General features: G+C 37.3%; 1 protein-coding gene across 3 annotated transcripts in view; it reads right to left on the bottom strand.

Annotated features, from left to right (window-relative positions):
- LOC138304894 (uncharacterized) overlaps nt 1–15,461 on the bottom strand; it is a 65,388-nt gene that overhangs the window by 32,801 nt on the left and 17,126 nt on the right. For 2 of the 3 annotated variants that reach the window (XM_069245259.1, XM_069245260.1), the window contains exons 11-25: nt 15,053–15,176; nt 14,184–14,296; nt 13,725–13,827; nt 13,105–13,262; nt 12,816–12,929; nt 12,409–12,579; nt 10,960–11,070; nt 8,626–8,754; nt 7,708–7,903; nt 7,279–7,408; nt 6,745–6,914; nt 6,225–6,304; nt 5,736–5,930; nt 2,816–2,949; nt 410–436 (exon numbers count right to left, since the gene is read on the bottom strand). In XM_069245259.1, the coding sequence (XP_069101360.1) occupies nt 410–436; nt 2,816–2,949; nt 5,736–5,930; nt 6,225–6,304; nt 6,745–6,914; nt 7,279–7,408; nt 7,708–7,903; nt 8,626–8,754; nt 10,960–11,070; nt 12,409–12,579; nt 12,816–12,929; nt 13,105–13,262; nt 13,725–13,827; nt 14,184–14,296; nt 15,053–15,176 (1,955 nt within the window). The remainder of the gene's footprint in view (nt 1–409; nt 437–2,815; nt 2,950–5,735; nt 5,931–6,224; nt 6,305–6,744; nt 6,915–7,278; nt 7,409–7,707; nt 7,904–8,625; nt 8,755–10,959; nt 11,071–12,408; nt 12,580–12,815; nt 12,930–13,104; nt 13,263–13,724; nt 13,828–14,183; nt 14,297–15,052; nt 15,177–15,461) is intronic. The other variant, XM_069245261.1, reaches the window with a different exon arrangement.

Genomic DNA, 15,461 nt, shown 5'->3' with positions numbered 1-15,461 from the left:
GAGAAACCATACACCCACTTGTTTGAGATATGCATGCATAATGGTTATAGACTGGCCACCAGTATATAGATTATTTAAAACATCACTAAAATTTGGCTTGATTATTTTTCTTGCTTCTACATGTCTGATTCAAGGTTTCAAACTAGGGGAAATAATCTAGAACATAATTAGGATTCTGCTGAGGCAAACTTATCTAAAACATTGGGGCCTGGTTGCCAGCTAGTCTAACATACCATGATGACCCTGTATAATCCCAACTACAGTCTTAGTAAAAGCTAGCACGTTAGATACAAGTGGGCAACCCTAAACCATGCTCACTTTCTTTCCATATTTGGTAAATTTAATCATTTATTATTGGTAACTATAAAGAGTTTATATAATTTCATCTCTCCGATTGAGGTATACTTACCACATGGCCAGGGTCCACTGAGTAACACTGGGAACAGGTTAGTCAATATAACACATATGTAAAACACAAACACGCTATGTTAGAGAAACATAACACCAGTACTGTATAGAGCTTTGCTGGGGCCATCTCACTGTTTCGTTATCGTTTCGTTATTGTTTGAGATCAGTAAAGAACAGTACTGCCAATGGGTGCACATATTATAATTCTGCATAATACGAAACTCTAAAGATTTCATTTTAGTCTAGTGTTTTGAATTTGGAAATTTCAGTAAAACTGTGAACATAGTGAAATTAAAACGCCAGCAAAATGTCCTCATTATACAGAAGCTATTATAATTAGTGGCTATGTGAACTGCAGATCAGTATACATTTCATACTCAGAAAAATTTATCTTTGAGTATTTAAATTTAAATGTTAAAATTAAAGCATTTAATATCAAAAACATTTATTGATTGATTTATCCTAAAATCATTTAATTAAGGATGACCATTTGAAGTCATATTTTCTAGCTTTCAGGCAAAAATTAGACTTTTATAAATAAAAAAAAAGACTAATGTGTTTATTTTTGAATTGATAATTATTATTTTAAAAATATTTAACCCTACTGGATATTTTTAACAAAATATGTTTGTACTATCCATTTTATTGAAATTATTCAATATTTAAGATTGGGTAAGAGTAATAAGAATACGATTTGAATACACTAGGTATATACAATTTATGCAGTGTATTTCTTTTACCTGATATACAGTCCACACAGCACATAGAAATATTAATATGTAGTAAAATGATCAGGTTAATAATAACAAATGATAATAAGAAAAAGAAACAAATAAAAGCAAATTAAATAAGACATTAACCACACATTGATAAAATGTCTGTCAAGTGTTCAGAAATTTCGCCTATTTACAGTCATCATCATAATTTATTCATTTAACTTTTTGATGTCTTAAAGGCCCACTACCTTACCGAAACGGCTTTTAATTTTTAAAATGGGAATGTAAAACAAGATCGATAATTTTGTAGAGTCTTAAAAATTATTAACTTACCGTTAATACTTCATTAATCATCACCTTCTGAACAATTTGATTAAAATAAATAAAATATTTATTTTCATAACACGGGTCGTATTATGTTTCCCGCCGTCGTCCTAAATACCGCGCGGTAGTTGACTATCACTGCGCGAGACGGCAAAACAGCGAATTGACTCTCCACTGTTTTCATATATTACGCAGTAAATCTTGCATATGTTTGGTGTCGTAACCTTATTTTAGGTCATCGGTATGCATTTTCTGATGTTATTAATGTTTTTTAAGAAACCTTTATATTTTGCTCCGGAAAGGTAATGGGCCTTTAACTGGAAAAAAAATGCACAACAAAAATAAATTCTTCAATAAATTAGGTGGAAGTTCTTTTCTGATAAAAAAAAAAGTTTACTTAATATCTATATTATATCAATAACGGTACAATATTGCACAATATATTTATAAGATAATAAACATAATAATCACAGTTTACATTTTAAAAACTTTGATAGCAAATACAAATCTGGAGTTCTAAGTACTGAACGCTGGACAAACATTTGATAGTCAAATAAAAGTAATAGAGTGTTAGTTTAAATTCTGTGACAAATTCACCAACATCACATACAACAAGACCAACAATTCAGCTTAAATAGCTCTCCTGGAATATATAGAACCAACCGTTCACTGTGAATATTTGTAATGCTTCAGTTTTAGTTAGTATTTTTATACACATTTTAAATTTCTTTTAGAATCTCTACTGTAAGAGTTATTTAACAAAACAAAAGTTATAAACAGTAATGTTGAGTTTCAATGTCAATTTATAAATCTTATGGTGTATGTGGCATTGGTTTGTTTTTGTAATTATCCGTTCTAATAAATATCTTATGCTGAATAACACAAGTAGACAACAGACTCTGAACCAAAGACAATGTCAATCAATAAGCACACATTATACCAAAATAATTAACTTAGTTAGAATTTGCTATGAGTTTACAGAATAAGACACAACCAATACCCATACAATGCTACAAATCCACATTCTATCAATGAGTTGACTACTAGTCCCACTACTGCTAGAAGTGATTTCATTATCATAAATTAATAAGTAATAACACAATACGTAAAGCAGACTGTTCAATGTTAAATCATTGTATGAAACAAAGTTAATGTAAAAGAATGAATTAAAATTAATGGCAGCAAAAAGTGTAAAAAAGTTAATGGTTGTCAGTATTCACCTCACACCCAAAGTTAACAAACAAAGAAATTGAAACTAGAAACAAATTAGTACCATACTCTAAAGCATATAAAATAATTATGTTTTGATTCAAATATCCCCAACTTTGGTGTTGTTTTTTTTATCTTAACATTTCTGCAGCACTTACCTCAGATCCACACCATCTTCAAAATCACCCTCCAATCTTTCCAGAATCTTAGCAAACAAATCGCCAGGGTTTCCAGCCAACAGGTATTCCTGGATTTTCTGTGTGAGTGTTCTAAAACTTCCATACACTCTCACCTATAAAGGGAAAGGTGAGCATTAACAGGACGAAATACCTTTATAGTTATTAGAAATATAGAGTTACTCAAATAAATCCATTTGTATTTACCTGATATGCCTTAAATACTCATTGACATGGTAATCAGAGATTACAATCTGCAAGAGCGACATTATATTGACTTTACTTTAAACATTGCCAGTTATCTCCCCTAAGCGAAGTTACAGAGAATAGTTGGTCTGGGGAGGGGGAAACTTACCTCGTCTAAGAGTGAGAGGAGGTACAGAGGATTGTTGGTCTGGGGAGGGGGAGACTTACCTCGTCTAAAAGTGAGAGGAGGTACAGAGGATTGTTGGTCTGGGGAGGGGGAAACTTACCTCGTCTAAGAGTGAGTGGAGGTACAGAGGATTGTTGGTCTGGGGAGGGGGAGACTTACCTCGTCTAAGAGTGAGAGGAGGTACAGAGGATTGTTGGTCTGGAGAGGGGAAACTTACCTCTTCTAAGAGTGAGAGGAGGTACAGAGGATTGTTGGTCTGGGGAGGGGGAGACTTACCTCGTCTAAGAGTGAGTGGAGGTACAGAGGATTGTTGGTCTGGGGAGGGGGAGACTTACCTCTTCTAAGAGTGAGTGGAGGTACAGAGGATTGTTGGTCTGGGGAGGGGGAGAACTTACCTCTTCTAAGAGTGAGAGGAGGTACAGAGGATTGTTGGTCTGGGGAGGGGGAGACTTACCTCGTCTAAGAGCGAGTGGAGGTACAGAGGATTGTTGGTCTGGGGAGGGGGAGACTTACCTCTTCTAAGAGCGAGTGGAGGTACAGAGGATTGTTGGTCTGGGGAGGGGGAGACTTACCTCTTCTAAGAGTGAGAGGAGGTACAGAGGATTGTTGGTCTGGGGAGGGGGAGACTTACCTCGTCTAAGAGTGGGCGGAGGTACAGAAGATTGTTGGTCTGGGGAGGGGGAGACTTACCTAGTCTAAGAGTGAGAGGAGGTACAGAGGATTGTTGGTCTGGGGAGGGGGAGACTTACCTCGTCTAAGAGTGAGAGGAGGTACAGAGGATTGTTGGTTTGGGGAGGGGGAGACTTACCTCGTCTAAGAGTGAGTGGAGGTACAGAGGATTGTTGATCTGGGGAGGGGGAGACTTACCTCTTCTAAGAGTGATTGGAGGTACAGAGGATTGTTGGTCTGGGGAGGGGGAGACTTACCTCTTCTAAGAGTGAGTGGAGGTACAGAGGATTGTTGGTCTGGGGAGGGGGAGACTTACCTCGTCTAAGAGTGAGAGGAGGTACAGAGGATTGTTGGTCTGGGGAGGGAGAGACTTACCTCTTCTAAGAGTGATTGGAGGTACAGAGGATTGTTGGTCTGGGGAGGGGGAGACTTACCTCTTCTAAGAGTGAGTGGAGGTACAGAGGATTGTTGGTCTGGGGAGGGGGAGACTTACCTCGTCTAAGAGTGAGAGGAGGTACAGAGGATTGTTGGTCTGGGGAGGGGGAGACTTACCTCGTCTAAGAGTGAGTGGAGGTACAGAGGATTGTTGGTCTGGGGAGGGGGAGACTTACCTCGTCTAAGAGTGAGAGGAGGTACAGAGGATTGTTGGTCTGGGGAGGGGGAGACTTACCTCGTCTAAGAGTGAGTGGAGGTACAGAGGATTGTTGGTCTGGGGAGGGGAGACTTACCTCGTCTAAGAGTGAGCGGAGGTACAGAGGATTGTTGGTCTGGGGAGGGGGAGACTTACCTAGTCTAAGAGTGAGAGGAGGTACAGAGGATTGTTGGTCTGGGGAGGGGGAGACTTACCTCGTCTAAGAGTGAGTGGAGGTACAGAGGATTGTTGGTCTGGGGAGGGGGAGACTTACCTCTTCTAAGAGTGAGTGGAGGTACAGAGGATTGTTGGTCTGGGGAGGGGGAGACTTACCTCTTCTAAGAGTGAGAGGAGGTACAGAGGATTGTTGGTCTGGGGAGGGGAGACTTACCTGTCTAAGAGTGAGAGGAGGTACAGAGGATTGTTGGTCTGGGGAGGGGGAGACTTACCTCGTCTAAGAGTGAGTGGAGGTACAGAGGATTGTTGGTCTGGGGAGGGGGAGACTTACCTCTTCTAAGAGTGAGTGGAGGTACAGAGGATTGTTGGTCTGGGGAGGGGGAGACTTACCTCTTCTAAGAGTGAGTGGAGGTACAGAGGATTGTTGGTCTGGGGAGGGGGAGACTTACCTCGTCTAAGAGTGAGTGGAGGTACAGAGGATTGTTGGTCTGGGGAGGGGAGACTTACCTCTCTAAGAGGGAGCTACTCTTCTAAGAGTGGAGGTACAGAGGATTGTTGGTCTGGGGAGGGGGAGACTTACCTGGTCTAAGAGTGAGCGGAGGTACAGAGGATTGTTGGTCTGGGGAGGGGGAGACTTACCTAGTCTAAGAGTGAGAGGAGGTACAGAGGATTGTTGGTCTGGGGAGGGGGAGACTTACCTCGTCTAAGAGTGAGAGGAGGTACAGAGGATTGTTGGTCTGGGGAGGGGGAGACTTACCTCGTCTAAGAGTGAGTGGAGGTACAGAGGATTGTTGGTCTGGGGAGGGAGAGACTTACCTCTTCTAAGAGTGAGAGGAGGTACAGAGGATTGTTGGTCTGGGGAGGGAGAGACTTACCTCGTCTAAGAGTGAGTGGAGGTACAGAGGATTGTTGGTCTGGGGAGGGAGAGACTTACCTCTTCTAAGAGTGAGAGGAGGTACAGAGGATTGTTGGTCTGGGGAGGGGGAGACTTACCTCGTCTAAGAGTGAGAGGAGGTACAGAGGATTGTTGGTCTGGGGAGGGGGAGACTTACCTCGTCTAAGAGTGAGCGGAGGTACAGAGGATTGTTGGTCTGGGGGGCATCAATAATCAACTGTTTCTGCTCATCACTTAAAGTTTTGGAATAAACACCCTCCAGGTACCCGATGATAATCTCCTTTTTCTGTGAAATATCTAGGGGTTCAACCTTCATAGATCTCCATCCTGCTGTCTTCACTGCCTCAAATGCCTTAAAAACAAAGCAAAGGTTTATCTTCTTAGAGATATGACTATCTATACCTCCTTAACACTTCAAACTACGACTGCACAGTTTAAGATGATTTTAGGATGACTATTCACTATCCATGATGCATAAATACAAGATGTATGATAACATTAAACATAGGTTTTCATTGCCATTAACTCCTAATTAATGATTTAAAAATACAGCACTCAAGTTTTATATAAGGGTGCCTTTTTCAGGCTGTAATACCTAAAATACAATGTTTTTTTATATATATATGTATACTGTTTTTATACATACCCGTCCTGGGAGTGTTGATAACAACATAAACACATTTTTAGGCAGAGTCCTGGGGATCCACAGTAGGTCATGTTCAACTCCTGTCATATAAAAAAACCTTTTACAAATGTATCATCTCCAGTAGTCAACTTCATGTTCTTAAACTTACCAAAGGATTAGGGTATGAAAACCAGCTTTTTACTAACAAATTATAAAAACACTGTCCCATCATTATATATCATTAACTAAATTCCCAAATACTCAAGCACAGTACTGGTTAAAGATATTTTCCCATACTTAATGGTTTCTGGCAGATAAGCACTTAGAAAACCTGATGCTGACCAGCCAAAATTTTTCATATAGTTAGAGATATATCTATTATAATTGTAAGACCACAAAAACACTTCAACCTTCAAACATCATAGAATATAATCTGCTATCTATACTTGATATATCCTATAATGTCACATACAAACATCACCCTCTAACTAATCTATAATCCCTATAACATTTGTATCACCTCCCTTAAATCACACTTTACCTTCTTCTCCAGATCCATCGTTCAGCTGGTTCAATGCATCAAACACAATTACACATCTCCCCCGTGAAGCAGCCAGTTTGATCCAGCGACCAAGATCCAGCACCAAGTTGGTATCAGAAGTAGGCACACTCAACTCTATATCAAAGAACTGTTTCAGCTCCTCATACAACCTAAAACATAAAAGTCATTTTTGAGACAATTTACGTTTAAGATGGCATTTCAAGATATATCTAATGGCATTCAGATGCCCTGAGACCCTGTTTGATTTTACTTTGTCAGTCCAATTTCATTAGGCTATAATATACTTTTTAATTTAGACAATTGGAAGGCTTGATGTTTTACCAGATTGAATGTTCCCTGACTCAAAGTTTATGTGATTTGTCTATAATATATGAAAGGAATAGAACAGGAACAGTTACAGTAAAATTATATGGAACTAAGTAACGTAATTATTCCTAAGCCAATCAACCACCACCAAAGCAAATTTTTCTTTACAGTGGTTGTGTGTGTGTATGATACACTATACCGACGTACCTGCGTAGGAGTTTCAGGTAAGAAGCACTCTCAGCAGAACTTCCAATAAAGTGGACGAAGACAAAACTATCCTTCTCCTTCTCCCTTACACGCTTCACCCAGTTAGCCACAAGGGCCGACTTCCCTGATCCTGAACATCAGAGGAAATTACATTGATTACAATTAGAGGAATTATTCCTAGCATTGTACTGTCTTACCTTCCAACAACCAATAACATCACCATGGGTATGATAATGTAATACAATGTACCTATTAACCTATTTACCCTGATTTTCGCTTTCAAACTAAAGTCAGTTGTTGCCTCAATATGTTTTTTTTTATTTAGATTCTTGTGAAATGACTCCTTCCTGTTTAAGCACAATTTAATATTATAATGATATAGATAAAATAATGTCTCGATCATACATTGAAAACAAGATCCTTATATACCTGATTCTCCCAGAAGGACAAAAGGCTGATCATTTTCTTCTGCCATGACCTTATTGATGTCGGTGAAGTATTGTTCTCGCCCAATGTATACTTGTGTCCTTGCATCACCAAACGCCTGATGGGCCTCCTGCTCACGCTCCAGGGGAGTTAACTCTGTACCGATAGGGAAATCCTCATTCACACAATACTCCAGGTCCTGATATAAAAACAGGAATTGGACATGTATCAGTTATATTACATAAATCGCCAACATAAATATTTGAAGCATAATTTGAATTACTAAAATAATGAAAATGATGGTATGACTCAAAAAGCTACAACTCATAATTTTTAACAATTATTGTATACATGTTATTAAAAAAAATTTAGGGTACAAATTTTTTAGATTTACTGTTTCACAGGAACTTATTCCCAGGTTTGTTTTCGCTAATTATCTTTGTTGCCTTTGAAAGCATCATTTGTACGACAGGCTGAGATATCTAAAACCATGAATTTCACAAGGTATTGAATTTCATAAATTTGGATGAATCCGTAATTATAACAAAATTAAAAGCCATGTGAATATTAGCAACTATGCAGTACCCGGTACATGTATATTAGAATAAGGCTCCTAGTTTACATTCTGGGGAATTTATAACCATGGCTAGATAATCAAGATGACTAGAAATGTATATAAAGCATTAATGCCCTGCCTCCATGTGAAATTGAAAGAGGGTAAGTTAGGACATGATAAGATGAGACAGGACACTGGACAGAAACTAGATTTAGACTTCATATCATGGCGGGGCATAAAAACACAAATGTTTAACCAAACATTTACTGACGTACAAATCAAATACAAGCTACAGGTACTTGATACTCTCCTCTCTCCCATCCCCAGTCAAGTATTCATGTCACAGCATTGTCAATATTCCATACCTCTTTGATCATCACACACACTTCCTCGGGGCTGGCAAACTGACGAGTGTTGAGTTCATCATTGGTTCCTACTTTTGTCCTGAGTTGAGACTGACGATCATAATGCCATTCAGACTCAGCAGATCTTTTCTGGAACAAGGAGGAGCATTAATCTTAATGAAAGATAGACCAATGAGATTAATGATCAGTCTGACCAACCAATGAAAGTTAGACATCGTCGTGGTATTATAAACAAGAGGCCCATGGGCCTTAACGGTCATCTGACTATTAACACAACACAATATAGTTGTTTAAGATTTTAGCATATTTGACCTCTGTGACCTTGAATGAAGATCAAGGTCATTCATTTGAACAAACTTTTGGTAGCCTTTCATCCCAGCATGTCACAGGCCCAATATTAGGTCTCTAGGCCTCCTAGTTATTCTCAAGAAGTTGTTCAAAGATTTTAACCTTTTTGACCCCTGTGACCTTGAATGAAGGTCAAGGTCATTCATTTTATCACAATTGGTAGCCCTTCATCCAAGCATGCTGCAAGCTTAATATGAGTATCCTGGGCCTTTTGGTTCATGAAAAGAAGTTGTTTAAAGATTTAAGCCTACTTGATCTCTGTGACCTCAAATGAAAGTAAAGGTCATTGATTTGAACAAACTTTGTAGCCCTTCATCCCAGCATGCTACATGCCAAATATTAGTATCCTGGGCCTTTTGGTTATTGAGAAGAAGTCGTTTAAAGAATTCAGCGTTTTTGACCCCTGTGACCTTGAATGAAGATCTAGGTCATTCATTTGAACAATCTTGATAGCCCTTCATCCTCGCATGTCACAGGCCCAATATCAGGTATCTAGGCCTCTTAGTTATTCACAAGAAATTGTTTAAAGGACTTTTAGCCTATTTGACCCTGTGACCTTGAATGAAGGTCAGGTCATATATTTTAACAAACTTGGTAGCTCTTTATCCTAGCATGCTGCAGGCTCAATATGAATATCCTGGGCCTTTCTGTTCTTGAGAAGAAGTCGTTTAAAGATTTTAGCCTTTTTGACCCCTGTGACCTTGAATGAAGGTTAAGGTCATTCATTTGAACAAACTTGGTAGCCCTTTGTCCCAGCATGCTACAGGCCAAATATCAGTACCCTGGGCCTTTCGGTTATTAAGAAGAAGTCGTTTGAATGGAAAGTTTACACACGGCGCACGGCGCACGACGACGGACGATGCATGATGACATCGGGTCAGATGACCTAAAAATATTTGGCAAATGAATAAATTTGAAACCAAAATTTATTGAGTCGACAAAGAACATGACAGTATCATTTATACTCTGACTTACTGTAAATTCAGCCTCACTCATCTCTACAAAGAACATGACAGTATTATCTATACTCTGACTTACTGTAAATTCAGCCTCACTCATCTCTACAAAGAACATGACAGTATCATTTATACTCTGACTTACTGTAAATTCAGCCTCACTCATCTCTACAAAGAACATGACAGTATCATTTATACTCTGACTTTCTGTAAATTCAGCCTCACTCATCTCTACAAAAGAACATGACAGTATTATCTATACTCTGACTTACTGTAAATTCAGCCTCACTCATCTCTACAAAGAACATGACAGTATCATTTATACTCTGACTTACTGTAAATTCAGCCTCACTCATCTCTACAAAAGAACATGACAGTATTATCTATACTCTGACTTACTGTAAATTCAGCCTCACTCATCTCTACAAAGAACATGACAGTATCATTTATACTCTGACTTACTGTAAATTCAGCCTCACTCATCTCTACAAAGAACATGACAGTATTATTTATACTCTGACTTACTGTAAATTCAGCCTCACTCATCTCTACAAAGAACATGACAGTATTATTTATACTCTGACTTACTGTAAATTCAGCCTCACTCATCTCTACAAAAGAACATGACAGTATTATCTAAACTCTGGCTTACTGTAAATTCAGCCTCACTCATCTCTACAAAGAACATGACAGTATCATTTATACTCTGACTTACTGTAAATTCAGCCTCACTCATCTCTACAAAGAACATGACAGTATCATTTATACTCTGACTTACTGTAAATTCAGCCTCACTCATCTCTACAAAGAACATGACAGTATCATTTATACTCTGACTTACTGTAAATTCAGCCTCACTCATCTCTACAAAGAACATGACAGTATTATTTATACTCTGACTTACTGTAAATTCAGCCTCACTCATCTCTACAAAGAACATGACAGTATCATTTATACTCTGACTTACTGTAAATTCAGCCTCACTCATCTCTACAAAGAACATGACAGTATTATCTATACTCAGACTTACTGTAAATTCAGCCTCACTCATCTCTGTCTTTACTGGTGGGTCACGCAGGTAGAAGAAACTTCGCTGTTTACTCCCCTGAACATTGTTCAACACACCATGAAGTACCTCCAACTGAAAGCCACAAAAACAGGGATGAGCATTTTACATAGCTATTGGTCTGTTAGTATAACATTCATTTCCTGACCAATTTAATGGTAGCTTTTTTGAAAAGTGTTAAATAATTAATTTTTATTTGTTTTCATACTACATCTGGCTTTTTGATTGGCCGATTCCTTTTTTATCATACCACTATGAAAAAAAATCTGAGAATGGCGCGAAAAGCCCAACGTTATCATGACATCACAATAGAAACATTGATGTTGCGTATTGATTTGGAAAAGTAATCCCTTGGAAAATCAATAGAATCGTACATGTCAATATCTTTTATTTTATCAAGTAGTCTAGAAAATTAATTATAAGCAAACACAAAGATTCTCACAAAAGTTTGAAAACAAAATTTATTTTAAAATCTGATGAAATTAAAAAAAGTGATGCAATGCTTAATTTAAATATGTTTACTGCTAAAGATAGTATGTTTGTATGTTTTAAATTACAGTGGAACTTGGTTGATACGAACTCGGATAATTCGACAACCCGGCTTAATACGAAGTATTTTGCCAGTCCCGGCCAAATTCCCTCTTTATCTTTGTTTAAAGAACTCGGATAATTCGAATTCGGAAAACTCGAAGAACTCGGATAAAACGAAGTAAATTTTGGGACCGAATGACAAAAATCATACATAAAATGTTCTTATAACTCGAAATGAGATTTTTTGGACAACGTGTTTGCCGAAAATGCCGATTTTTTCTCCATAAATCTACTGTATAACAGCATTTCAAAATATATATCTCGTTTTATTATCATTTTGGAACTACAATCGGCGATTTTGATATCTCTCTTGTTCACATCATTTTATGACATGGACCTGGTCTATATATACCAAGTAAAGAGATCGTCAGTAGACATGAGAACTTGCTTAATTCGAACACTCGGATAACTCGAAGTTTTATCGCGGTCCCGTCGAGTTCGTATTAACCAAGTTCCACTGTAGTCTTATAGCTTATTGAAAATGTAACGTCATTAGGGGCAGATACTGCTAAGACAGGATGTTCAAATGGAAAACTCTATCAGGATCCCAGCTCACTTCAAATTGACCCCTATGGTTTATAGAGCCAAAATGCAGTAAAAAAACCACTGTTATAACAAACCTCTAGGAAATCAAAATCACTGTGTTATAAAGTGTATTCTTTATACACATATTACAAATATTTTATAGGAATATCTGGGGAATGAAAATGATTACACTGTATGTTATAGTCATGATTTCATTGTCAGCATTTTTATATAAACATGTTTTACTCTTACTAGAATACATTCCCAACAACAAATAGCCTGTTACCAACAACTGACCTGTGTGACACTGGTGTTGTCTCTGTATTCGTCTATCCATGCCAGGTTCGGGTGATTCTCAATCGCGTAATCAAAACTCTTCATCAAGGCTTCATCTTCCTTGTCTTCAGGCTTAGACCAGCCAAATCTCTGACCCAGCATACAGATAAAATATGGCCGACAACGGTCAATCTACAAATAAAATCAACATCTTAGACTTGCTGTTTTCTTTTTTACAATTACTGGTACTAAACTTAGCTTGCTTAGTCTAAGTTTGATGTGCAAATATCTTTTAAAAACTTTGTTAATTTAATTGTGACATATAGCACATTTATTTACATAAATATTCAATATGCAGATGTGACCTACTTATATACATGTATATATTAAGAACAAAAATCATGATCACCTGGTTAAAGATAACGTACCTCTTGAAGACAGATAGCAATAGTCTGTCCAGTTTTTGACTGTTCATCACTAATTCCCCATCGTAAGTCGACATAAGTGAAGAAAACACCTCGCTCTGAACACATTTTGTTGATCTACAGAAAATAAAAAAAATTCAATACCATAATGGAAAGAGTCTGAGATATCTAAACTTCTTTAAAATATTCCTTATCAACATCACAGAAGAGAACAGATACATTCCATATAACTAAGAAATTCCAGACATGTTATATGGGAGATAACTCTATGGGAGATATCACTACGGTCTACCTCTCGGAATGTCTTTTTGATGAGCTGCTCTCGTTCCTCACTGAAGTCCTTGAAGGTGCTGGACACAAAAACTCGGATCTCCCTCTTCCTGTGCTTACGTGGCTTCCTGTTTCGACCCGGTACATACTTATGGTTTATTACATCAGGGTCATTCAACACTGTCAAAGGTCAAGGTCATAATTCAAGGTCAACATAAAAATAGCATACTATGAAAATGATGATGGGTTAAATTTGACAAGATCACTAATTCTCACATAGACTATTACTCAGCAAAAACAAATGAGGAAGTCTCACTTGTTAAAACAATCCCTAAACAAGATTCTTATTAATTGCTTGTACAATACCAGGTCTTATATATCAAAATACTTCATCATTCTTAATTCTTAATACTTTTTCCCCAAATCTATGCAGAAATCTAGATTTGTTGACATGTTCCCTTTGTACTGTGTTTATCAATTTCGAATAAGGACTACAACTTTGTTGTTTTTTTGTATTTGTTATCATTTAAACTTGGCATCGATATTATTTTTTGGTGGGATGGATGGTGACAAACATAAAACAACATAAGCAATATATCCATTCCAATAACCTCAAGTGTATAACTGCCAGCTGATATTAACCTTTGTCTTCCACCAATTCCATGATCAAATCCTTGTTATCATTAAACATCTTCACCACAAGTTTGTCTCTGTTGGCAGTAAACACTGCCTCTGCTGGGTTCAGCTACAACAACAAAGGGGGAGGTAAGTGGGGTATATGGCCCTAAAATCATGTAAAACAGTTATTGATCATCAAATCAGATTATGACGATGAACTGTTACAGCTTGATAATGAACTGTTACAGCTGCACAGTTACAGTTTTCTGTATCTAATTGTACCCCCTGAATATGCTAAAACATGTTAATTAGGAATATCATTTCATTTCGGAATGCATTCTTTAAAAGTTCAAATACTCCAGGTATTTAAGCACAGTCATACTAACTACAGCTGTACTGTTCAAACATCCCAGGATTTACCTTATGAATAAAATATACTTATGTAATAATCTCCTTAACCCTAAACATCAGTGATAAAGATACCTGTATGTCTGTGAAGCTATCATCTGGGGCAGGTTGTGTCTCTCTCTTCACCCTAACAACCGAGGTAGAAATCAGAGGTCCGTAGTGGCCAGCCCAGTACTTATCATCCTTACCTAGTAAAACAATGCAATAACTTGAAATGATAATGTGGTGAACAGAAAATATTATACACCTATTTGTCACCACAAGAGGGCAAGATATATCGAGGGGCCTAAATTTAGTAAATGACCACAATAACTCACGCTTACAATTTGAATCCCCTATCTCATAGAATACATGTTACCAATTAAATATGGATGATATCCAATACTCAGAGAAAAAAAATAACATATAATATAGTTCATTCAAAAGTGACCACTTTTGGTCCCGTCCCATCCCTCAAGCCTGACCAAGTGTAAAACATTCCTATTAAAGATGCTCCACCGCCGATAGAACATAAATCATATTCATCATTTGAACAATAATTGGTGTTTAATCGTGTATATATATGCCTAATTAACACAAAAAATAATATAAAAATAGTTTGTTTCGCCTTTGGTGCGTGCGCATTCAGTACTTCGTTCCATATAGGATATAGTGCTGCGGAATTTTTTTGGGATGCAATTAATTATTTTTCATATTTTTATCTTGAAGTAAAATTAGAAGCTCAAACTTTTCAATGGTGGTAATGGTGTAAAGTAAGTAACTTTTGCAACTGAAGAAAAATACTAAATCGTCTGCTCCTGTTTTTGATAGTGAAAAAATACCATTCGTCAACGGTGGAGCATCTTTAAGTAACCCTGTCAGTCCTGCAAATAAATCATATTAGGGCAAAGCTGTACAAACCATTAATGACAATAAACACAGCATTTTTAACAAGATTTACTTACCAGTAGACGTTATGCCCACCAAACGAACTCCACGCCCATAATCTTTGAATGTAGTTGTAGCATTCATCCACTTTTTATCATGGTACAGATTGCCCATTTTGCCAGTGTTATATGTCTTGATGGCCTAAAATCCCAAAAAGCAACAATTTGAATTTAGCATTCAAATAACTACTCCTGAAAGTATTTAAATTTTTAGAAAGCATCTTTGAAATGTTAACTTATGTACATCACTAAATTTTGGATTTTTCTGTATGTCTAGTATTGAACCATCAAATTGTGTTCATTTATATTTTATTCTGTGCTAGATGAAAATTTCCAGTTTCTCATATTTGCACCTAATTTTAACTATAATGCTGAAATATATTTATATTACCCAGAACCATGTTATTCCTGCAATCATAGTGCGAGA

The sequence above is a fragment of the Argopecten irradians genome, chromosome 12 (genome assembly GCF_041381155.1).
Source record: "Argopecten irradians isolate NY chromosome 12, Ai_NY, whole genome shotgun sequence".
NCBI classification, from domain to species: Eukaryota; Metazoa; Mollusca; class Bivalvia; order Pectinida; family Pectinidae; genus Argopecten; species Argopecten irradians.
Note: the sequence above shows the minus strand (reverse complement) of the source record. Positions and strands in the feature narration are given on the sequence as shown.